General features: G+C 53.4%; 1 protein-coding gene across 1 annotated transcript; it reads right to left on the minus strand.

Annotated features, from left to right (window-relative positions):
• Positions 1 to 4,879: 4,879 nt before the first annotated feature.
• On the minus strand, positions 4,880 to 23,885 carry LOC120941725 (periodic tryptophan protein 2 homolog). The gene is made up of 21 exons (XM_040355346.1): positions 23,732 to 23,885; positions 21,710 to 21,822; positions 21,459 to 21,553; positions 21,270 to 21,369; positions 16,995 to 17,138; positions 16,767 to 16,902; positions 14,789 to 14,988; positions 14,470 to 14,613; positions 12,394 to 12,464; positions 12,180 to 12,316; positions 11,838 to 11,986; positions 11,461 to 11,608; positions 9,197 to 9,347; positions 8,550 to 8,730; positions 8,314 to 8,461; positions 7,895 to 8,003; positions 7,743 to 7,808; positions 6,577 to 6,795; positions 6,319 to 6,469; positions 5,561 to 5,635; positions 4,880 to 5,339 (listed from the first exon to the last, which is right to left on the minus strand). The coding sequence occupies exons 1-21, from the start codon at positions 23,747 to 23,749 to the stop codon at positions 5,156 to 5,158; spliced, it is 2,739 nt and encodes a 912-aa protein (XP_040211280.1). The 5' UTR covers positions 23,750 to 23,885; the 3' UTR covers positions 4,880 to 5,155.
• Between the last annotated feature and the right edge of the window lie 14 nt (positions 23,886 to 23,899).

Consider the following 23,899-nt stretch of genomic DNA (forward strand, 5'->3'; position numbering starts at 1 on the left):
TGATCACCTTTTTTTATATTTTCTTATGTATATTGTTTTTTTTTCATTAACCACTTGCTTACTGGGCACATGTACCGCCTTCCTGCCCAGGCGAAATTTCCGCTTCCGGCGCTGCGTCGCTTTAACTGACAAGTGCGCGGTCGTGCGACGTGGCTCCCAAACAAAATTTACGTCCTTTTTTCCCCCCACAAATAAAGCTTTCTTTTGGTGGTATTTGATCACCTCTGCGTTTTTTTTATTTTTTGTGCTATAAACAAAAAAAGAGCATCAATTTTGAAAAAAAAACACAATAATTTTTGCTATAATAAATATCCCATTTAAAAAATAAAAAATTCGCAATAAGCGTATAGTGACTGGTTTGCGCAAAAGTTATAGCGCCTACAAAATAGGGGACATAATTATGATTTTTTTATTACTATTATTATTTTTTTTTTACTGGTAATGGTGGCGATCTGCGATTTTTATTGGGACTGTGACATTATGGCGGACACATCGGACACTTTTGACACATTTTTGGGACCATTCACATTTATACAGTGAACAGTGCTATAAATATGCACTGGTAACTGTATAAATGTGACTGGCAGGTAAGGGGGTTAACACTAGGGGGCGAGGAAGGGGTTAAATGTGTAGCCCAATGAGTGATTCTAACTGTAGGGGGAGGGGGTGACTGGGGGAGGTGACTAATCTGTGTCCCTATGTACAAGGGACACAGATCGGTCTCCTCTCTCCCTGACAGGACTTGGATCTCTGTGTTTACACACAGAGCTCCACTTCCCTGCTCAGTTACTGGGCAATCGCGGGTGCCCGGCGGCCATGGCGGGCGCCGGGCAAGCGCATCGTGTTCCCAGTAACGCGGCGGCGCGCGCGTGCCCCCTAGCGGCTTTAAAAGACGAGGACATCATAAGACATCCTGTCAGAACAATTGAGCTACTGTGCCGCCCGGTAGTAGAGTGGTTAAAATCTCTTTATGACCTACACCATTATTTTCTTCTCTTTACATGAATTTGTGGAAGATAAGGTTTTTTTTGAGCCCTCTCCAGTACCCACGCCAGGGTTCTCTCTTACTTCAACCAGATCGTGTTTGGATGCTTGGAGGATCTTTTATGATTGCCATACCCACGGTTTACTAGGATCTTCAGTATTGGAGCAGTAGGTGCAGGGCCGGCCCTATGATGGGACCGGGTGGTACCATGGGTACCAGGCAGCACTTTTAGGGGGGCAGCATACTGATGCCCGCCAGCCCGTTCCGCCACCCAAATAAAATTTATGTCCTTTTTTTCCCGCTTTCTTTTGGTGATATTTGATCACCTCTGCGGTTTTTATTTTTTGTGCTATAAACATATATATTTTTTTAACTTTTTGCTATAATAAATATCCCCAAAATTTAGAAAAATAAACTATTTTCTTCAGTTTAGGCCAATATGTATTCTTCTACATATTTTTGGTACCAAAAAAAAAAACACAATTAGCGTACATTGATTAGTTAGCGCAAAAGACATTGTGGCCGCCGGCAATTCACAGGTCCCTTTATACTCCTTGATACATGTATAGAGCCATGACAGGTCCTCTTTATACTCCTATATACATGTATAGAGCCCTGACAGGTCCTCTTTATACTCCTATATACATGTATAGAGCCATGACAGGTCCTCTTTATACTCCTATATACATGTATAGAGACATAACAGGTCCTCTTTATACTCCTATATACATGTATAGAGCAATGACAGGTCCTCTTTATACTCCTATATACATGTATAGAGCCATGACAGGTCCTCTTTATACTCCTATATACATGTATAGAGCCCTGACAGGTCCTTTTATACGCCTATATGCATCTATAGAGCCATGACAGGTCCTCTTTATACTCCTATATACATGTATAGAGCCATGACAGGTCCTCTTTATACTCCTATATACATGTATAGAGCCATGACAGGCCCTCTTTATACATCTATATGCATGTATAGAGCCATGACAGGTCCTCTTTATACATCTATATACATGTATAGAGCCATGACAGGCCCTCTTTATACATCTATATGCATGTATAGAGCCATGACAGGCCCTCTTTATACATCTATATGCATGTATAGAGCCATGACAGGCCCTTGTTATACTCCTTTATACATGTATAGAGCCATGACAGGTCCTCTTTATACTCCTTTATACATGTATAGAGCCATGACAGGCCCTCTATATACTCCTATATACATGTATAGAGCCATGACAGGCCCTCTTTATACTCCTATATACATGTATAGAGCCATGACAGGTCCTCTTTATACATCTATAGAGCCATGACAGGCCCTCGTTATACTCCTTTATACATGTATAGAGCCATGACAGGTCCTCTTTATACTCCTATATACATGTATAGAGCCATGACAGGTCCTCTTTATACTCCTATATACATGTATAGAGCCATGACAGGTCCTCAATATACTCCTATATACATGTATAGAGCCATGACAGGCCCTTGTTATACTCCTTTATACATGTATAGAGCCATGACAGGTCCTCTTTATACTCCTATATACATGTATAGAGCCATGACAGGTCCTCTTTATACTCCTATATACATGTATAGAGCCATGACAGGTCCTCTTTATACTCCTATATACATGTATAGAGCCATGACAGGTCCTCTTTATACTCCTATATACATGTATAGAACCATGACAGGTCCTCTTTATACTCCTATATACATGTATAGAGCCATGACAGGTCCTCTTTATACTCCTATATACATGTATAGAGCCATGACAGGTCCTCTTTATACTCCTATATACATGTATAGAGCCATGACAGGCCCTCGTTATACTCCTTTATACATGTATAGAGCCATGACAGGTCCTCTTTATACTCCTTTATACATGTATAGAGCCATGACAGGTCCTCTTTATACTCCTATATACATGTATAGAGCCATGACAGGTCCTCTTTATACTCCTATATACATGTATAGAGCCATGACAGGTCCTCTTTATACTCCTATATACATGTATAGAGCCATGACGGGTCCCCTTTAGTGATCATGATATAAAATAATGAATGTGGGGGCCTTTTGGTTGGCGTGATTTTTTTTCGGGGGGGGGGGGCAGCATTTCATTCTTGGTCCCAGGCAGCACAATGTCTTGGGCCGGCACTGAGTAGGTGGCCAATGAACATCTGGTCTTCCTGCCCTTTCCTGGGTTGACAACATCTGACTGCCTACGAGGCAGACTCCATTTCCTTCTGGACTTCCGGTGACATCTCTGTGGGAAATTCCAAGCTCGATCGATCCACTGTCGTACGACATTTGGGTCCAACGGTTGCGGTAAGCGCATGTGTATTCCACCTCATATTTGAAGATTCCTGTGGTGAAGTTCCTTACCATCTCATGACATCTTCATTTTTTTTATGGACACTACATTACATTTTTGTTTATATTGTTCACTTTATTGATTTGAATTTCACACTTTGTTGTGGTGCAAGTTTTTCAGGTGTAGGCTGGAATCTTCTGAGCCCAAGACATGAATTGGCTCTGCATCCTCTAATAGAGAACAGGCTATGATCCCTGCTTTGTCTTTTAACATAGGAGACCGCCCTAGTGTAGACAAGTGTTTCTCAACACCAGTGTCCTCATGGCTCCCCAACAGGTCATGTTTTCAAGGATTTCCCTCAGATGAAACGGCTGTGGTAATTACTAAGGCAGTGAAACGGATCGAATTGCCTGTGCAAAAGCCTAAAAACATGACCCGTTGAAGCGCCTTGAGGACTGGAGTTGAGAAACACTGGTGTAGACTAACCTAAGAGCACCGACGCGCAGAGGGACCTCACGTATAACAATCACTTAATTGATCAGCATTTTTCCCGCCTGGAAGATTTGGAAAATAGGATGAGAAGAAATAATGTTCGAGCGATAGGTCTGCCGGAGAAGACTGAGGGGAAAAACCCTGTGGAGTTCATAGAGAAGTGGCCGATTGCTGCCTTTGGGAAAGAGGTGTTCTCCCCTATGTTTTCTGTGGAACGCGCACATAAGGTGCCTGCTAGGCCTCCGCCACAGGGAACACCTCCAGGTCCATTTTTGTTTAAGCTCCTCCACTATAAGGATAGGGATGCAATCCTATATAATGCTAGAATTAAGCCAGCTGCTCTGAAGATTGACAACGCCAAAGTGTCCCTGTTCCCAGATTTAGATGTCAAGCGCCGTCTGAGGGATCTTGAATTGAAATATGCCATGCTGTATCCTGCCCGTCTACGAGTGGAGGTGTTTGGCTCAGTGCAATTCTTTGATTTTCCATCTTCTGCTGCGCAGTGGTGGGATCGGGAAGAACAATCGATCTGGGAGGCCCGCAACCGGCGCCCGGCTCCTCCGTGACTTACATCGTAGTGCCTTTGTTCATCATGTCGGTACTTTCCGCCTTACTTGTGCTAAGGCGGGTTATGTTGGCAGGGTACAGAGACAGGCAGAGTGCTTCCTTGATGCCGAATAGCAGGAAAGAGCAAAGCGTGTGAGGCTCCACCCAGCAGATGACATCAGTCCCTCAGTATTATCCCCGTACCCAGCAGATGACATCAGCCCCTCAGTATTATCCCCGTACCCAGCAGATGTCATCAGTCCCTCAGTATTATCCCCGCACCCAGCAGATGACATCAGTACCTCAGTATTATCCCCGTACCCAGCAGATGACATCAGCCCCTCAGTATTATCCCCGTACCCAGCAGATGACATCAGTCCCTCAGTATTATCCCCGCACCCAGCAGATGACATCAGTCCCTCAGTATTATCCCCGCACCCAGCAGATGACATCAGTCCCTCAGTATTATCCCCGCATCCAGCAGGGCTCGTGAAGACGCTGTACATGAGATGAGACATCTGGTGACAACAAACATAAGAAAATATATAGAACTTTATTTGGGAGTTTGAAATACAAAGAGTGAAGTGCCCCCGTGTATCACAGAGACACAACCAGCAGTGACCCCGCCCCCCCATGTGACCAGTCTCCGCCCCCTGTGCACACACCGGATGATCTTCCAGCAGAATTCCATCATTTTCTCTGTAAAACACGGAAGATATTTTGGCGAGGACGCGGCGGACGAACGCCCATCGCTTCTCTCCGAGGTCCAGAGAGCGGCTCTTCTCTTCCATCTCAGATCTCCAATCACATCACTCGGCAATCTCTTCCATCATGTCCTCCAATGAGGCCAGCTCAGACGCCACATCGCTGTCCCCGCCCTCCTCCACATCGCTGTCCCCGCCCTCCTCGTCACCGTCCTCCGCCAACCGCTTCATCCCTCGCTGCCGGGACAGGCACACTGCAAACTTCATGTTGTATCGGTTCCAATCACAACTGAGGAGAAACCAGGAGAGAAAGTTATTACCCCCCATGATGTTGTCTGATATACTACAAGAAGAGGGGGGGGCAAGTGCACTCAGGTAGGGTATTGTGGACAGGGGGAGAGCCCCCGGGGTATGGTAGTGAGTACGGGAAAGGGGCAAATACTCTGGGGGGTTTGCACTCTGGTACAATGGAAAGGCAAAGGGAAAGGGGGCAGGACCGCCGGTACTCACAGCTTGGAGATGTCATTGAAGTGAGTTTGGATGCTCTTCCATAGAGAGTGAATGGCGGGTAATAAGGAAACCGACCTGCAGGAAGAAAACTTCATGGTAAGTCATACTGTGGTGATCAGAACATGTGTAGTACCCACCCCATCAAGATGGGCACAACCTGTACCCCCAAAAAGAGAAGCATGAAGTACCCCCACTACACCCAGAAGGCCACATGATTACCCAAACTACACCCAGGACGACGCAGGCCGTACACCCCCTACTGCACCCAGGACGACGCAGGCCGTACACCCCACTGCACCCAGGACGACGCAGGCCGTACCCCCCCACTGCACCCAGGACGACGCAGGCCGTACCCCCCCACTGCACCCAGGACGACGCAGGCCGTACCCCCCCACTGCACCCAGGACGACGCAGGCCGTACCCCCCCACTGCACCCAGGACGACGCAGGCCGTACCCCCCACTGCACCCAGGACGACGCAGGCCGTACCCCCCACTGCACCCAGGACGACGCAGGCCGTACCCCCCACTGCACCCAGGATGACGCAGGCCGTACACCCCCCACTACACCCAGGACGACGCAGGCCGCACACCCCCCACTACACCCAGGACAACGCAGGCCGTACCCAGGACGCTGCAAGGCCGTACCCCCCCACTACACCCAGGATGACGCAGGCCGTACCCCCCCACTACACCCAGGATGACGCAGGCCATGCCCCCCCACTACACCCAGGATAAGGGTACAGATCAATCCTCTCACCGACTCTTCATCTTCTGTCCGTGCTGCATCAGCAGTTCATGAGCCCACATCAGATAGAACTGGAGATGCCGCGATCGTTCAATCTGCAATGCCAAGATCGCCAGCAGCCGTTCCACATACAACTCCGGCAGGGAGGAGCAGAGGACCTTAACTGAGAGAAAAAGCAAAGAGTCAGTCAGTGTGGAAATCTCCGGGTGAGAAAAGGTGGGCAACCAAACACCCGATAACAACCACCCCTCCCCCACCTCCTGTACTCACTGTCCGTGCACGGCACGCTCTCTAGAGTCTCCTGGAGGAGGCTCTCTTCATTCAGCCTCATTGCCATGACCAAAGCCCGAGTCCACTGGGCCGCTCTCAGCGCTCGGCGTACGCTCCCCGCCGTCACCTCTTCATCCAGCTGGAACGGGTCAAAAACCGTACTGGAGTCCAGAGAGAAGATGAGGAGACCCTCTGTGGATGTGGTCGCCCAACTGCGCCCTGCAAGAGAGACGAGAGGATGGCGGAATGGGAATGTGTGCATCTGGAGGAGCGATGAAAGGTAAAGCCCGTACCCTGGTGGTGACTGGTGCAGACCTCTCCCCCAACCACCCAGGGTGCAGAGCTCTACCCCCAACCACCCTGGTGCAGAGCTCTACCCCCAACCACCCTGGTGCAGAGCTCTACCCCCAACCCCCCTGGTGCAGAGCTCTACCCCCAACCACCCTGGTGCAGAGCTCTACCCCCAACCACCCTGGTGCAGAGCTCTACCCCCAACCCCCCTGGTGCAAAGCTCTACCCCCAACCCCCCTGGTGCTCCTTGGTGGAGAGCTCTCCCCAACCCCCCTGGTGCCACTTGGTAGAGAGCTCTCCCCCAACCCCCCCTGGTGCTCCTTGGTAGAGAGCTCTCCCCCAACCCCCCAGGGTGCAGAGCTCTCCCCCAACCCCCCAGGGTGCAGAGCCCAACCACCCAGGGTGCAGAGCTCTCCCCCCAACCACCCAGGGTGCAGAGCTCTCCCCCAACCCCCCTGGTGCTCCTTGGTGCAGAGCTCTCCCCCAACCCCCCTGATGCTCCTTGGTGCAGAGCTCTCCCCCGAACCCCCCCGGTGCTCCTTGGTGCAGAGCTCTTCCCCAACCCCCCCGGTGCTCCTTGGTGCAGAGCTCTCTCCCCCGACCGCCCCTGGTGCTCCTTGGTGCAGAGCTCTCCCCCGACCCCCCCTGGTGCTCCTTGGTGCAGAGCTCTCCCCCAAACCCCCTGGGTGCTCCTTGGTGCAGAGCTCTCCCCCGACCCCCCTGGGTGCTCCTTGGTGCAGAGCTCTCCCCCGACCCCCCCGGTGCTCCTTGGTGCAGAGCTCTCCCCCGACCCCCCCGGTGCTCCTTGGTGCAGAGCTCTCCCCCGACCCCCCCGGTGCAGAGTCCCCCCCACCTCAATGCTGTTGGTCACTCACCTGTCGGAGAAAATCGCAGTGCCGTCACGCGGATTTCTGGTTTGAAGCGGCGGGAACTCATATCACCTGGGAAGACAGAGCCGGTCAGTGAGCGTATACTGGAACATCTGAACAGTCGGAAGAAGCCACACAGGGATTAAAAAGCAACTCACCTTTACGCACTCCCGGAAGACTCAGGGCAACCCCACCCTCGTCTCCAGCACCTTCATCGATTAACGCCAGACTACCGAATTCCGTCATCTTACGCCGGTCCAGGAACTCCTGCCAGAAAAAACAAAAAAAGGTTTTAATGAGAGGGTGTCAGGAAGAAGGGGGCAACGGAGAGCCCAGAAGAGGCAGAAGAACTGGGAGGGGGGGCGGGATGACAGAGCAAGGGGGGGGGGGGGGGGGGGGGATAGACAGCACAGAGGAGGCAGGAAAGATCTGAAGGGGGGGGGGGGGTAGGGGGTTACACAGACCCCAGAAGAGGCAGTAGGACCCCGGAGAGGGGGTGGAGACGGAAAGCAAGGATAAGGCGGGGTAGGCAATTGGAAAGGTGCGTATGAAGGCGGCCAAGTGAAGACCTCCTTACCTCCATGGCGTCCAGAGAATAATTACAGGAGATCTCAAACTTCTTGGCCAGCAGCTGCTCCCTCGTGTGGTAAATGCAGACAAACCGCGATGACCCCCCAGCCAGAAGCGCCTGCCCGTCTGCAGAGTAGCACAGCGTGGTGAATGCCCTGTGTGACAGAGAGGTCAGGTGGTAAAAGGTGAAAGGTCGCAACATCTTCAGATGACAGGAAGTCGGGGGGGGGGGGTGTCACTTACTTCCCCTTAGCAGAGTGTTTAGCGGTCACTTTGTCCAACTCCTTTCGGCCCATTTGCAGGTCATGTCTTCCCTCGATGGATCCAGTCTGGGTTCCCTTCTCGGGGTCCCACATGGTGATCTGACCGTCCAGAGACGCCACCGCCAGTTCCTCTCCATCCGGTCGGAAGGTGACTGCCAGCGCTGAAAAGGGACACAATGTTTAAAGCGGATATAAAAGGCTGAAGGTCTTTTACTTTCATGCACCCTCAGCGTGCAGCTCCCCCCCCCTTAATACTTACCTAAGCCCAATGTCAATCCAGCGATGTGCATGAGACCCGCCTGATTGGATGAGATACAGCAGCGGGAGCCAATGGCAACCACAGCCAGTGAAATGGGAGCGGGGCTAAGCCACACTCGCTGTGTTTTATGGACGCAGAGAGCCGGCTCGGGAGCGAGCACGCACAAGTGGCCCCCCAGAGCTGCCTGTGAAGCCTGCAGGTATAACCCCTTCAAGCTGAGAACACATTTGCGTACGGTCGGCGTGAAAGGGGTTAATAAATTGTTTTCGTTTACAATAACTTTAATAAAAAAACAAAAACTATGGAGTAGTCCGGAGCAGTCAGTCAATCACCCCGGACAGGGCGACCTACCCGCATCAACAACTTACCATCCGCATTGAGGCTGAAGGTCTCCGTAGTCCTCCAGCTGTCTGTCATGTGCCACAGCCTCACAGTTTGGTCCCAGGATGCGGTGGCCAGGACAGACTTACATGGGTTGAAGGCAATGCTGCTGATGGGTCCTTCATGTCCGGCTAACACCTAATGATAAAAAAAAAAAAAAAAAGGAGGTCAGGGGGGAATGTAGACTGAAGCCAGGAGGGAGGGAGGTCAGGGTGGGCCATAGACTGAAGCGAGGAGGGAGGGAGGGAGGCAGGTCAGGGTGGGCCGTAGACTGAAGCCGGGAGGGAGGTCAGGGTGGGCCGTAGACTGAAGCCAGGAGGGGAGGGAAGGAGGTCAGGGTGGGCCATAGACTGAAGCGAGGAGGGAGGGAGGCAGGTCAGGGTGGGCCGTAGACTGAAGCCGGGAGGGAGGTCAGGGTGGGCCGTAGACTGAAGCCAGGAGGGGAGGGAAGGAGGTCAGGGTGGGCCGTAGACTGAAGCCAGGAGGGGAGGGAGGGAGGTCAGGGTGGGCCGTAGACTGAAGCCAGGAGGGGAGGGAGGGAGGTCAGGGTGGGCCGTAGACTGATGCCAGGGAGGGAGGTCAGGGTGGGCCGTAGACTGATGCCAGGGAGGTAGGTCAGGGTGGGCCGTAGACTGAAGCCAGGAGGGAGCAAGGGAGGTCAGGGTGGGCCGTAGACTGAAGCCAGGAGGGAGGGAGGTCAGGGTGGGCCGTAGACTGAAGCCAGGAGGGAGGGACGTCAGGGTGGGCCGTAGACTGAAGCCAGGAGGGAGGGACGTCAGGGTGGGCCGTAGACTGAAGCCAGGAGGGAGGGACGTCAGGGTGGGCCGTAAACTGAAGCCAGGAGGGAGGGACGTCTGGGTGGGCCGTAGACTGAAGCCAGGAGGGAGGGACGTCTGGGTGGGCCGTAAACTGAAGCCAGGAGGGGAGGGACGTCTGGGTGGGCCGTAGACTGAAGCCAGGAGGGGAGGGACGTCTGGGTGGGCCGTAGACTGAAGCCAGGAGGGAGGGAGGTCAGGGTGGGCCGTAGACTGAAGCCAGGAGGGGAGGGAGGTCAGGGTGGGCCATAGACTGATGCCAGGAGGGAGGTCAGGGTGGGCCGTAGACTGAAGCCAGGAGGGAGCAAGGGAGGTCAGGGTGGGCCGTAGACTGAAGCCAGGAGGGAGTAAGGGAGGTCAGGGTGGGCCGTAGACTGAAGCCGGGAGGGGAGAGAGGTCAGGGTGGGCCATAGACTGAAGCCAGGAGGGGAGGGAGGTCAGGGTGGGCCGTAGACTGAAGCCAGGAGGGAGGGAGGTCAGGGTGGGCCGTAGACTGAAGCCAGGAGGGAGGGACGTCAGGGTGGGCCGTAGACTGAAGCCAGGAGGGAGGGACGTCAGGGTGGGCCGTAGACTGAAGCCAGCAGAGAGGTCAGGGTGGGCCATAGACTGAAGCCAGGAGGGAGGTCAGGGTGGGCCGTAGACTGAAGCCAGGAGGGAGGTCAGGGTGGGCCGTAGACTGAAGCCAGGAGGGAGGTCAGGGTGGGCCGTAGACTGAAGCCAGGAGGGAGGTCAGGGTGGGCCGTAGACTGAAGCCAGGAGGGAGGGAGGTCAGGGTGGGCCGTAGACTGAAGCCAGGAGGGGAGGGAGGTCAGGGTGGGCCATAGACTGATGCCAGGAGGGAGGTCAGGGTGGGCCGTAGACTGAAGCCAGGAGGGAGCAAGGGAGGTCAGGGTGGGCCGTAGACTGAAGCCAGGAGGGAGTAAGGGAGGTCAGGGTGGGCCGTAGACTGAAGCCGGGAGGGGAGAGAGGTCAGGGTGGGCCATAGACTGAAGCCAGGAGGGGAGGGAGGTCAGGGTGGGCCGTAGACTGAAGCCAGGAGGGAGGGAGGGAGGTCAGGGTGGGCCGTAGACTGAAGCCAGGAGGGAGGGACGTCAGGGTGGGCCGTAGACTGAAGCCAGGAGGGAGGGACGTCAGGGTGGGCCGTAGACTGAAGCCAGCAGAGAGGTCAGGGTGGGCCATAGACTGAAGCCAGGAGGGAGGTCAGGGTGGGCCGTAGACTGAAGCCAGGAGGGAGGTCAGGGTGGGCCGTAGACTGAAGCCAGGAGGGAGGTCAGGGTGGGCCGTAGACTGAAGCCAGGAGGGAGGTCAGGGTGGGCCGTAGACTGAAGCCAGGAGGGAGGGAGGTCAGGGTGGGCGGTAGACCGAAGCCAAAGGGAGGTCAGGTGGGGGGGGGGGATTGATGGGAATGGGTCAGGGTGTATATTGGTGATACTCACATCTAGCAGTCTCCCTGTCTGTATACTCCATACATAAACTTCAAAGGAATCTTGCCCTCCAGCACATACAATGTCCCCACTACTGTCCACCGCCAAACAGGAGAACTGAGTTGGCCGGGGGGAGGTGAAAGTGCGAAAGTTGCGATACCTAAATAAAAAAATAAGAAAATGGAGATGAAGCATTTTGTAGCATTTGTCTATGATACAAGAACAAAGTTCTCCTCTCCCTTCTACCCAATCTCCCCCCTTTTCCTCAACACCTCCCCGTCCAATCCCAACCCTCCTTCCCCGTCCAATCCCAACCCTCCTTCCCCGTCCAATCCCAACCCTCCTTCCCCGTCCTCTTCAGCCCAATCACCCCCCACCCCCAGCATTACCTCAATAAGCTGAAGGCCCGGACAGTGCCATCCAATGAAGCGCTGAGCACCGCCTGTCCGTTGCTGGTGAAGGTCACCGCGGTAATACTGCTGGTGTGATCTGTGAAAGTGACGAAGCAAAATCCGCTACTGGTGTCCCAAACTTTCACCTACGATATAAAAAAGGAGCACCATAAGGGGGCATCACTGGGAAGCAACCACTAACAGAATAGGAGGTGCTAATCTCAGACACAAGGGGGCATCACTGGGAAGCAACCACTAACAGAATAGGAGGTGCCAACCTCAGACACAAGGGGGCATCACTGGGAAGCAACCAATGACAGTAGCGGGAGGTGCTCATACCTTGCCGTCATCTCCGCCGGTGACGATATGTTGCCCGTCGGGCGAGTAGCACAGGGACACCATGTTATTGAAGTGACCCTGCTGCTTCAACACGTAGGACTCGCTCTGCCACTCCCACACCAATAGCTGGCCCAGGCCTGGAAGACATAAGATGGAGAATTACCACCACAGCGCACACCAAGGGGGGGGGGGGGGGTCATATCACACCACTTACCACTGCTGCCAAATGCAATCCAGTCCCCGGTGCTGTTTATTGTGATGGAAGAAATACTCTGATCCGAGATGCTGCCACAGAAAGTAGAAGAACGGACACATTAGGAGGAGAGAGAGGACGGGGCATGCGTTGTGGTGGAATGGGGAGGAAACACAGGGAATGGGTAGAACATGGTGTCCTGGAACAATGGGGAGGTGGCATAAGTGAATGGGTGGGACATGGTATCCTGGTGGAATGGGAAGGATAGGAGAATGGATGGGACATGGTATCCTGGTGGAATGGGTAGGATAGGAGAATGGGTGGGACATGGCACCCCGGTGGAATGGGAAGGATAGGAGAATGGGTGGGACATGGCACCCCGGTGGAATGGGAAGGATAGGAGAATGGGTGGGACATGGCACCCCGGTGGAATGGGAAGGATAGGAGAATGGGTGGGACATGGTATCCTGGTGGAATGGAAGGGATAGGAGAATGGGTGGGACATGGTACCCTGGTGGAATGGGAAGGATAGGAGAATGGGTGGGACATGGTACCCTGGTGGAATGGGTAGGATAGGAGAATGGGTGGGACATGGTACCCTGGTGGAATGGGAAGGATAGGAGAATGGGTGGGACATGGTACCCTGGTGGAATGGGAAGGATAGGAGAATGGGTGGGACATGGTACCCTGGTGGAATGGGTAGGATAGGAGAATGGGTGGGACATGGTACCCTGGTGGAATGGGTAGGATAGGAGAATGGGTGGCACATGGTACCCTGGTGGAATGGAAAGGTGAGATAGGAGAGTGGATGGGACATGGCACTGTGGTGAGATGGGGAGGTGAGATGGAATAGTGTCCCATGGTAAATGGGTGGGACATGGTACCCTGGTGGAATGGCAAGGTGGGATGGTAGAATGGGAAGATGAGATAGGAGAATGGGTGGGACATGGTACCCTGGTGGAATGGGAAGGATAGGACAATGGGTGGGACATGGTACCCTGGTGGAATGGGTAGGATAGGAGAATGGGTAGGACATGGTACCCTGGTGGAATGGGAAGGCGAGATAGGAGAATGGGTGGGACATGGTACCCTGATGGAATGGGAAGGATAGGAGAATGGGTGGGACATGGTACCCTGATGGAATGGGTAGGATAGGAGAATGGGTGGGACATGGTACCCTGGTGGAATGGGTAGGATAGGAGAATGGGTGGGACATGGTACCCTGGTGGAATGAGAAGGCGAGATAGGAGCACAGGATAGGACAATGGGTAGGACATGGCACTGTGGTGAGATGGAATAATGTCCCATGGTAAATGGGTGGAACACTGTGCCCTGGTGGAATGGGAAGGATAGGAGAATGGATGGGACGTGGGACATGGTACCCTGGTGGAATGGGAAGGCGAGATAGGAGCACAGGATAGGACAATGGGTGGGACATGGCACTGTGGTGAGATGGAATAATGTCCCATGGTAAATGGGTGGGACATGGTACCCTGGTGGAATGGGAAGGATAGGAGAATGGATGGGACGTGGGACATGGTACCCTGGTGGAATGGGTAGGATAGGAGAATGGGTGGGACATGGTACCCTGGTGGAATGGGTAGGATAGGAGAATGGGTAGGACATGGCACTGTGGTGAGATGGAATAATGTCCCATGGTAAATGGGTGGAACACTGTGCCCTGGTGGAATGGGAAGAGGAGAAAAGGAGAGCAGGCAGGGTAATGGAGCCCTTGTAGAATTGGCGAGGGAAGGCAAAAGTGGGCAAGGCATAGTGTACTGGTGGAGAATGAAAAAGTCAGCAGAGTGGGCAGGGCATGGTGCCCAGATAGAATTGGGAGGGGAAGACAGAAGAGTGGGCGGAGCATGCTGTCCTGATGGTAGGATGGAGATACGAGACTAAAAAGTGGGTGGAGCATGGTGTCCTGGTGAAATCGGGAGGGAAGACAGAAGAGTGGGCGGGGCAAGGTGTCCTGATAGTAGGATGGAGATACGAGACTAAAAAGTGGGCGGAGCATGATTTCCTGGTGGAATATGGGGAGGAGATAACGGACTGGACATGGTGTCAATAGGGGGAGACTTATCTGGTCACAGATACCTGAGTGAGTGGATGAGGCTCACTTCAGGGAGTTCATGGATATGGAAAGTTCCGGAAGAGAATCCGGTGACCAGTAGATTGAGCTTCTTATGGAAGGCGGCGGCGGTGAGCGCGGTGAAATCTCCATCTTTATTGAAGAAATGCCTGCAGGGAGAAGAATGAATTTTAGATCGGACGAGAGGAGGAAGGGCAGCCATATCAGTGCGATCGGCTTCCTATTCCAGTATCAAGAGGGGGGGGTGGGGAATAACGGGTTCTTATTGCCCATAGCAACCCGTTCCTCCTCCCAGTACGGCACTGAAGGGGGGAGGGGCCTTACCTGATTTTCCTGCTGTAGGAAACTCTCCCAATCTTTTCCTCTGCAGCAGGATTGGCCATTCCTCGAATCTCCTCCCCTTTATCCTTCTCCACGTCTTCTGTCTCAGCCGGCTTCTTCTTGGGTGCTCGGGGGAGGAGCTGTGACAGTTCCATGTCGCACTGCCACATACAGAGAGCGGCGTCTGCACTGATTGTGTACAGCTGGGAGGGGACACCAGAGAAAGCGGTGAGTACACATCCGGAACCCGGAGATCACCTCCAGAAGATAAACAACACAGACAGAGCCATTCCTTTCTGGGCGGTAGGTCAGTGTTAGAAAGGACCGCCCACCATACATATACTGCGGCAGGGCGCCCACGCTACGCCGGATCACATACCTAGTACATGATCTGACACTCACAAGATCCGGGGCGTACAGGCACCGCGCCGGCGACCCGGTGCGATTCTACACAGCGGGACAAAACAGCAGTAAGGTCAACGGTAGAGTCAGTGTTGGGGGGTATAGTTGTACTGTGAAGGTTTTTAGGGGTTAAAAAAAGGTAAGTGTTTGGTGTATATAGCCGGAGGAAGTTGTATATTTAACAGGTTACTTGAGGCCAAAGCAAGCCGTTCGCTTTCCAACCCTTGCTGCAGCAGCATTCTCACCACTTCTCCAATCAACTGCCAGGAGGAAAGAAAATACCCAGTGTTGGGGACTTTATCCGGACGGCAGAGCAACTCCCGGCGGCGGAGCTCCCGGAACATATTTTTGATCTCATCTTCTCGGTGGAGTCATTATTTGTCCCCGGAGCTCGGCTGGGAGTTGCTCAGCTGTCCGGTTAAAGTCCAACACCCAGCACTCCCAGAGCACAGGGGGGAGCGTGCGGCGCGCTCTCTCCAGGCGGCTGCCACAGGGGGAGCACGCGGCTTCTCTCTCCACGCGGCTGCCACACGGGGGAGCACGTGGCTGCCACACGGGGGAGCACATGGCTTTCTCTCTCCACACGGCTGCCACACGGGGGAGCACGCGGCTGCCACACGGGGGAGCACATGGCTTTCTCTCTCCACACGGCTGCCACACGGGGGAGCACGCGGCTGCCACACGGGGGAGCGTGCGGCGCGCTCTCTCCAAGCAGCTGCCACAGGGGAAGCGTGCGGCGCGCTCTCTCCAGGCGGCTGCCACACGGCTCTCTCTCCACGTGACAATACTAGTGGTCAGTCATTGGTCATACAGCTTCAGCCCTGAGTAGTCTCAGACTGCAGGTGGCCCTTCTCTGCTTCCAGGCGGCTGCCACAGGGGGAGCGTGCGGCGCGCTCTCTCCAGGCGGCTGCCACACGGGGGAGCACGCGGCTGCCACACGGGGGAGCACGCGGCTCTCTCTCCATGCGGCTGCCACACAGGGGAGCACGCGGCTTCTCTCTCCACGCGGCTGCCACACGGGGGAGCACGCGGCTTCTCTCTCCACGCGGGGGAGCACGCGGCTTCTCTCTCCACGCGGCTGCCACACGGGGGAGCACGCGGCTTCTCTCTCCATGTGACAATACTAGTGGTCAGTAATTGGTCCTACAGCTTCAGCCCTGAGTAGTCTCAGACTGCAGGTGGCCCTTCTCTGCTTCCAGCAGTTGAGTAAAGCCAAGAGGAGAATCAGCTACTTGAGAGGGAGCTCTGCAGGGATAAAGCACAAGTTCACTTTAAGGTGGATTTGATGGGGGTGGCTCTGGGACAGTTGTTAGGTGGGTGTGGCAAAGGCTTCTTGTAATATGTAATGATTAGGACTAAATGTGTCACACGTTCTCCTCTTCTCATCTGCTCTGTTGGAAAATAAAATCTACAGTTTACAGAGCTCAATTGCTCAAGCTAAAATTTACACACATGTTGCTTACTCATAGTGCTCCGGGAACCCTTTATAAAATTATTAAATGAAAAACATAAGTACGGTTAGCATGATAATACACCCCCCCCCCCCCCAAGCCCATGAGGAATTCCTGCCGAGTCTCACATCCAAACTGTCCTCCAGAAAAAAGCAGGAGACAATGGCATCCTTGTGGCCGCCGATCGAGTAATAGATGAGTTGCTGCCATCGCTCAGCGCCGAACACCCAGGTACTCATGTCCTTACTGCCAACCGCAAAACACCTGGGGGAGGGGCGCAAAGGGTTTAATGTTACCAGGAGAACAAGGATGCAGGAAATGAGAAAATCGGAGAGAGAGCTCTCATGGCCACTTACCGGGAATCATTCGTCCAATCAATGCACGTCGTCTCATCATACGGACCATAGAAGGTTTTATCCAGAGCAAAAGCATTAAATTCTCGCCTCTTCCCCGGAGCATGGTACATGAGAGCCAGCGAGCCCTTACACACCACAAACTTCCTGCAGAGACAATAGCAGGAGATTCTGAGGGTATGAAAAGGGGGAAAAGACAGAGAGGACACACACAGAGAGAGGGGAGACGGTATGCTGGGTGTACGAAGACACACACAGAAAGGGGGGGGGAGGCGAGGACACACAGAGAGAGGGGGTGCTGGGGGTACAAGGACACAGAGGAGGAGGGGGGGGGGGGTGAGGAACGCTGGGGGTAGGATGGGAAAAGAGGGGAGGAGGGCTGAGGACACACAGAGAGAAGGGCCCCCCCCATGAAAACACACAGAAAGGGGGGACATAGGAGGGAGCAGGAGCGCTGGGGGTACAAGGACACACAGAGGGGGGGCACACAGAGGGGGGGATGCTGGGAGTAAGAGGACACGGAGGGGGAGGGGGGACGCTGGGGGTAGGATGACACACAGGAGGGGGGCTACGAAAACACACGAGGGGGGGGGACACAAGGACACAGAGGAGCAGGAGGGATGCTGGGGGTAGGACGACACACAGAAGCGAGGGGGACACTGGGGGTACAAGGACACACAGAGGGGGGAATTCTGGGGGTACAAGGACGAGGAGGAGGAGGAAGGCTGGGGCTAGGACGACACAGAGAGGGAGGGATGCTGGGGGTACGAGGGTAGAGGAGGAGGGAGGCTGGGGGTAGGACAACACACAGAAGGGGGGGGGGATGCTGGGAGTACGAGGACACAGAGGAGGAGGGGGAGGGAGGCTGGGGGTAGGACGACACAGAAAGGGAGGGATGCTGGGGGTACGAGGGCAGAGGTGGGGAGACGCTGGGGGTAGGACGACACACAGAAGGGGGGGCCACGAAAACACACAGAGAAGGGGGATGCTGGGGGGTACAAGGACACAGAGGAGGAGGAGCAGGAGGGATGCTGGGGGTAGGACGACACACAGAAGCGAGGGGGGGCGCTGGGTGTACAAGGACACACAGAGAGGGAGGGATGCTGGGGGTATGAGGGCAGAAGAGGAGGGACGCTGGGGGTACGAGGACATGTAAGAGGAGGAGGGAAGAGGAAGGACAACACACAGAGAGGAATGCTGGGGGTACGAGGGCAGAGGAGGAGGAGGAGGAGGAGGAACGGGGAGGAGGTAGGACGACACAGAGGAGGAGGGGGGACGCTGGGGGTAGGACGACACAGAGAGGGAGGGATGCTGGGGGTACGAGGGCAGAGGAGGAAGGACGCTGGGGGTAGGACGACACACAGAGGGGAGGGGGACGCTGGGGGTACGAGGACACGGAGGGGGAGGAGGGACGGGGAGGAGGTAGGACGACACACAGAGAGGGAGGATGCTGGGGGTACGAGGGCAGAGGAGGAGGGACGCTGGGGGTACGAGGACACGGAGGGGGAGGAGGGACGGGGAGGAGGTAGGACGACACACAGAGAGGGAGGATGCTGGGGGTACGAGGGCAGAGGAGGAAGGAGGCTGGGTGTAGGACGACACAGAGAGGGAGGGATGCTGGGGGTACGAGGGCAGAGGAGGAGGGACGCTGGGAGTAGGACGACACACAGAGGGGAGGGGGACGCTGGGGGTATGAGGACATGGAGGGACAGGGAAGAGGTAGGACGACACACAGAGAGGGAGGATGCTGGGGGTACGAGGGCAGAGGAGGAGGGAGGCTGGGGGTAGGACGACACACAGAGAGGGAGGGATGCTGGGGGGTTAGAAGCAGGGCTGTGGAGTCGGAGTCGGGGGAAATTGTGGGTACCTGGAGTCGGAGTCGGCAAACAATGCACCGACTCCGACTCCTACTAAATTTAGATTGGAATTTAAAAAAAAAAAAAAAAACAAGTTTAAATGTCCCAATTCACAAAAAGTTATAATTAATGACTTCTCTACTGTAAGAATAAAGACCAATGCATGCAGTGCCTCACGTAACCGCAAAACGTACACGTTAAGTGACCGTGAAGAAGCATGCTTTTCATGTGCTTCACTATATGGCACACAACGCACAATTAGGAGCTGCAATACTTATACTTTCCATAGTGTTGTGTTCTGCTTTTACAGGGAACGCATGTTAGAGAACCAGTAAGTGTCCAAATAAAAAAATTCCAACAGGAGTTTTATAAATGTTACTGCGCTGATCTAATTATCCAGAGGTATTTAATCTCTGGGAATATGGACATAAGTGAAATATCAGGGCCACAATGTACCCAATCTTAAGTGTGAATAACCTGAATACAAACAATAAAAAATATAAGAAATATATGAGACATACAAATGTGACAGTGATTTCAAACTTAAATCATATATCTAGATCAGTGTGTCAGCATACAATCCATATGCCACAGTGCTTCTATGAGAAAAATGGCTGTTGCTGCTACTGACCAACCAAATAGTGAAAACAATACGAAAGATATTACAAAAAAAAAATATATATATATATATGTGTGTGTAAAAACCCAATATGCAGTACGCCAACTGCACCGTGAGTTGTCCAATAACCAATATTGGAACAAAATAATTATTTCACTTTTATTGATATTTATTTTATTTTGTTCATATATATATATATATATATATATATATATATATATATATATATATATATATATATATATATTTTTTGTAATATCTTTCGTATTGTTTTCACTATTTGGTTGGTCAGTAGCAGCAACAGCCATTTTTCTCATAGAAGCACTGTGGCCTATGGATTGTATGCTGACACACTGATCTAGATATATGATTTAAGTTTGAAATCACTGTGTCACATTTGTATGTCTCATATATTTCTTATATTTTTTATTGTTTGTATTCAGGTTATTCACACTTAAGATTGGGTACATTGTGGCCCTGATATTTCACTTATGTCCATATTCCCAGAGATTAAATACCTCTGGATAATTAGATCAGCGCAGTAACATTTTTCTTCTTAGAGCACTATTGACCCCCACTAAGGGCACACAGTACTGCAGCAGATCACAGTTCACATTTATTTATTTATTTATTTTCTTTTGCGCCGGTGACACTCACAACCAGGAGTTTTATAAAGCACTAAAAGAAGTTGAAAAGTATGATCGCTCATCAAAACTTACTGTTGAAGAAGCCATCCTTGTTTATCCAGAGATCGTTAGTGATGTGGCCAGAATAGTTACTGCAATGCCACCCACCCAAGTCAGTGTCGAAAGATTATTTTCAGCCCTAAAAATAATAAAGTCTGACTTAAGAGCCTCTATGAAGGAGGATCTGGCAGAGGCAATTCTCTTCCTTAGAACTCTACATTGAATTGATTTGCATTTGCTAAGCCTATAACTACATTTCAAGATTAATATAAACCATTTCTAGGTTTTGCAGATTTTGTTTTTGGTTCATTATAGATAAGCTTTGTTTTTGTTCTAAAACAACCAAATGTGGTTTGTATTTTTGAACTGGTAAAGATCCTGTTCCTGATGTTTATGCCTGCTGCTACTATCCAGCCACTTGATTGTTTTCATTGTGTTTGTCTTTTGCTTGAACTGTGCAATACAGTAGACTGTTGGCTTCCCAGCCAGTAGTCCTGTGGTAGGTTGCGTTTCTTTCCCTCAAGGAATGTATAAAATACATTTGCATATTAATACAGAGGAGTCGGAGTCGGGGAGTCGGAACATTTATCTACCGACTCCACAGCCCTGGTTAGAAGGCAGAGGAGGAGGGACGGGAAGGAGGTAGGACGACACACAGAGAGAGGAATGCTGGGGGTACGAGGGCAGAGGAGGAAGTAGGCTGGGAGTAGGACGACACACAGAGGGGAGGGGGACGCTGGGGGTATGAGGACATGGAGGGACAGGGAAGAGGTAGGACGACACACAGAGAGGGAGGATGCTGGGGGTACGAGGGCAGAGGAGGAGGGACGCTGGGGGTAGGACGACACAGAGAGGGGGGTGGGGGTTAGAAGGCAGAGGAGGAGGGACGCTGGGGGTAGGACGACACAGAGAGGGGGGTGGGGGTTAGAAGGCAGAGGAGGAGGGACGCTGGGGGTAGGACGACACACAGAGAGGGAGGGATGCTGGGGGTACGAGGGCAGAGGAGGAGGGACGCTGGGGGTAGGATGACACACAGAGGGGAGGGGGACGCTGGGGGTACGAGGGCAGAGGAGGAGGGACGCTGAGGTCAGGAAGAGTTCAGGCACTCCCGGCTCACCTGCCATCCGGAGAGAAGCTGATGCTGTGGACCGGCTGCTGGAAATTGAAGTTGTTGAGGACGGACTTTGTGATGAGACTGACGAGGAGCGCGGATCCCTCTGTGGAGAGATCAGAGAGGGAGGTGATTGGGGGGGGGGGGGAACAAAGCGAGATTAGGATTATGGGGGAGGACAAGACATCGACTTACCTTCATCTACCAAGATCACCAGAGAGCCGTCCGGTGAGAGCGCCACACAGGAGATGTTGCAGCGGGTGGCCAAAGGGAGAGTCTCTCCATTATTACTGGGGAGAGATAGGAGATCCATCATCAGTTACAGGACCCCCCCGGCCTAGTCCCCTCCCCCACCCCACAACCAATAAGAGACACACCAGCACTTTATCATTAGTACTACGAGCCCCCCAGCCATCCCTATATAGACCCTCCCCCGCGGAACTCACTTCTTGAGGTGGAAGACACTCAGACGATTGCCCACCGGGCTGAGGAGAGAACTGCCATCCGGGGTGAAGGTGAGATTCCCGCGCCGGTAGAAGGTGCCCAGCAGGTTACTGAACTGCAGAGAGAGAAGAATGGTTAGAAGGCTGGAGAGTGAAAAGGGGTGGAGCTATGCGACAGACTCCGCCTACACACATCCTACATGGGAAAATACACAACTAAATCCCAGAGTGAGTAGGGGGTGGGGCTACACAACAGACTCCGCCTACCCACACATCCTACATAGGATGCATGACTAAATCCCGGGACAATCCCAGAATTCTACAGTGTATGGGGGAGGAGTCGCGGGGTGTGTATATACACAATGCATGGGGGAGGAGATAAGGGGGTCCGACCCGCTACTAGCAAGGGGGACCCAATCAAGGGGATCCGACCCGCTACTAGCAAGGGGGACCCAATCAAGGGGATCCGACCCGCTACTAGCAAGGGGGACCCAATCAAGGGGATCCGACCCGCTACTAGCAAGGGGGACCCAATCAAGGGGATCCGACCCGCTACTAGCAAGGGGGACCCAATCAAGGGGATCCGACCCGCTACTAGCAAGGGGGACCCAATCAAGGGGATCCGACCCGCTACTAGCAAGGGGGACCCAATCAAGGGGATCCGACCCGCTACTAGCAAGGGGGACCCAATCAAGGGGATCCGACCCGCTACTAGCAAGGGGGACCCAATCAAGGGGATCCGACCCGCTACTAGCAAGGGGGACCCAATCAAGGGGATCCGACCCGCTACTAGCAAGGGGGACCCAATCAAGGGGGTCCGACCCGCTACTAGCAAGGGGGACCCAATCAAGGGGATCCGACCCGCTACTAGCAAGGGGGACCCAATCAAGGGGATCCGACCCGCTACTAGCAAGGGGGACCCGATAAAGGGGATCCGACCCGCTACTAGCAAGGGGGACCCGATAAAGGGGGTCCAACCCGCAACTAGCAAGGGGGACCCGATAAAGGGGGATCAGACCCGCTACTAACAAGGGGGACCCGATAAAGGGAGTCCGACCCGCTACTAGCAAGGGGGACCTGATAAAGGGGGTCCAACCCGCTACTAGCAAGAGGGACCCAACGAAGGGGATCAGACCCGCTACTAGCAAGGGGGACCCAATGAAGGGGGTCCGACCCGCTACTAGCAAGGGGGACCCAATGAAGGGGGTCGAAGGGGGTCCGACCCGCTACTAGCAAGGGGGACCCAATCAAGGGGATCCGACCCGCTACTAGCAAGGGGGACCCAATCAAGGGGATCCGACCCGCTACTAGCAAGGGGGACCCAATGAAGGGAGTCCGACCCGCTACTAGCAAGGGGGACCCAATGAAGGGGGTCCGACCCGCTACTAGCAAGGGGGACCCAATGAAGGGGGATCAGACCCGCTACTAGCAAGGGGGACCCAATGAAGGGGATCCGACCCGCTACTAGCAAGGGGGACCCAATCAAGGGGATCCGACCCGCTACTAGCAAGGGGGACCCGATAAAGGGGATCCGACCCGCTACTAGCAAGGGGGACCCGATAAAGGGGGTCCAACCCGCTACTAGCAAGGGGGACCCGATAAAGGGGGATCAGACCCGCTACTAACAAGGGGGACCCGATAAAGGGAGTCCGACCCGCTACTAGCAAGGGGGACCTGATAAAGGGGGTCCAACCCGCTACTAGCAAGGGGGACCCAACGAAGGGGATCAGACCCACTACTAGCAAGGGGGACCCAATGAAGGGGATCAGACCCACTACTAGCAATGAGGAATAAAGGGGCCGGTGGGGGATATATATATATATATATATATATATATATATATATATATATATATATATATATGTAGATAGAGGGTGAGTATATATAATGTATATAGAGGGTGAGTGTATATATAGTGGGTGTATATAGAGGGTGAGTATATATCATGTATATAGAGGGTGAGTATATATCATGTATATAGAGGGTGTGGGTGTATATATAGAGAGAGACGGGGGGGTTTCTCACCTTGTATGAATATTTCATCCTCTCGGCTCCTCTCACATGTGTCCCTCGCCGTGTACTTTCTTTTGCTTCCGCCTTGTGGAGCTGACTTCCGCTCGGACCGCCGCCATGTTTCCGGAGACCACAGACAGGACTTCAACAATATGGCCGCTTCCGGCGTTTCGTAAAACT

This window comes from Rana temporaria, chromosome 5 (assembly GCF_905171775.1).
Source record: "Rana temporaria chromosome 5, aRanTem1.1, whole genome shotgun sequence".
Taxonomy (NCBI): domain Eukaryota; kingdom Metazoa; phylum Chordata; class Amphibia; order Anura; family Ranidae; genus Rana; species Rana temporaria.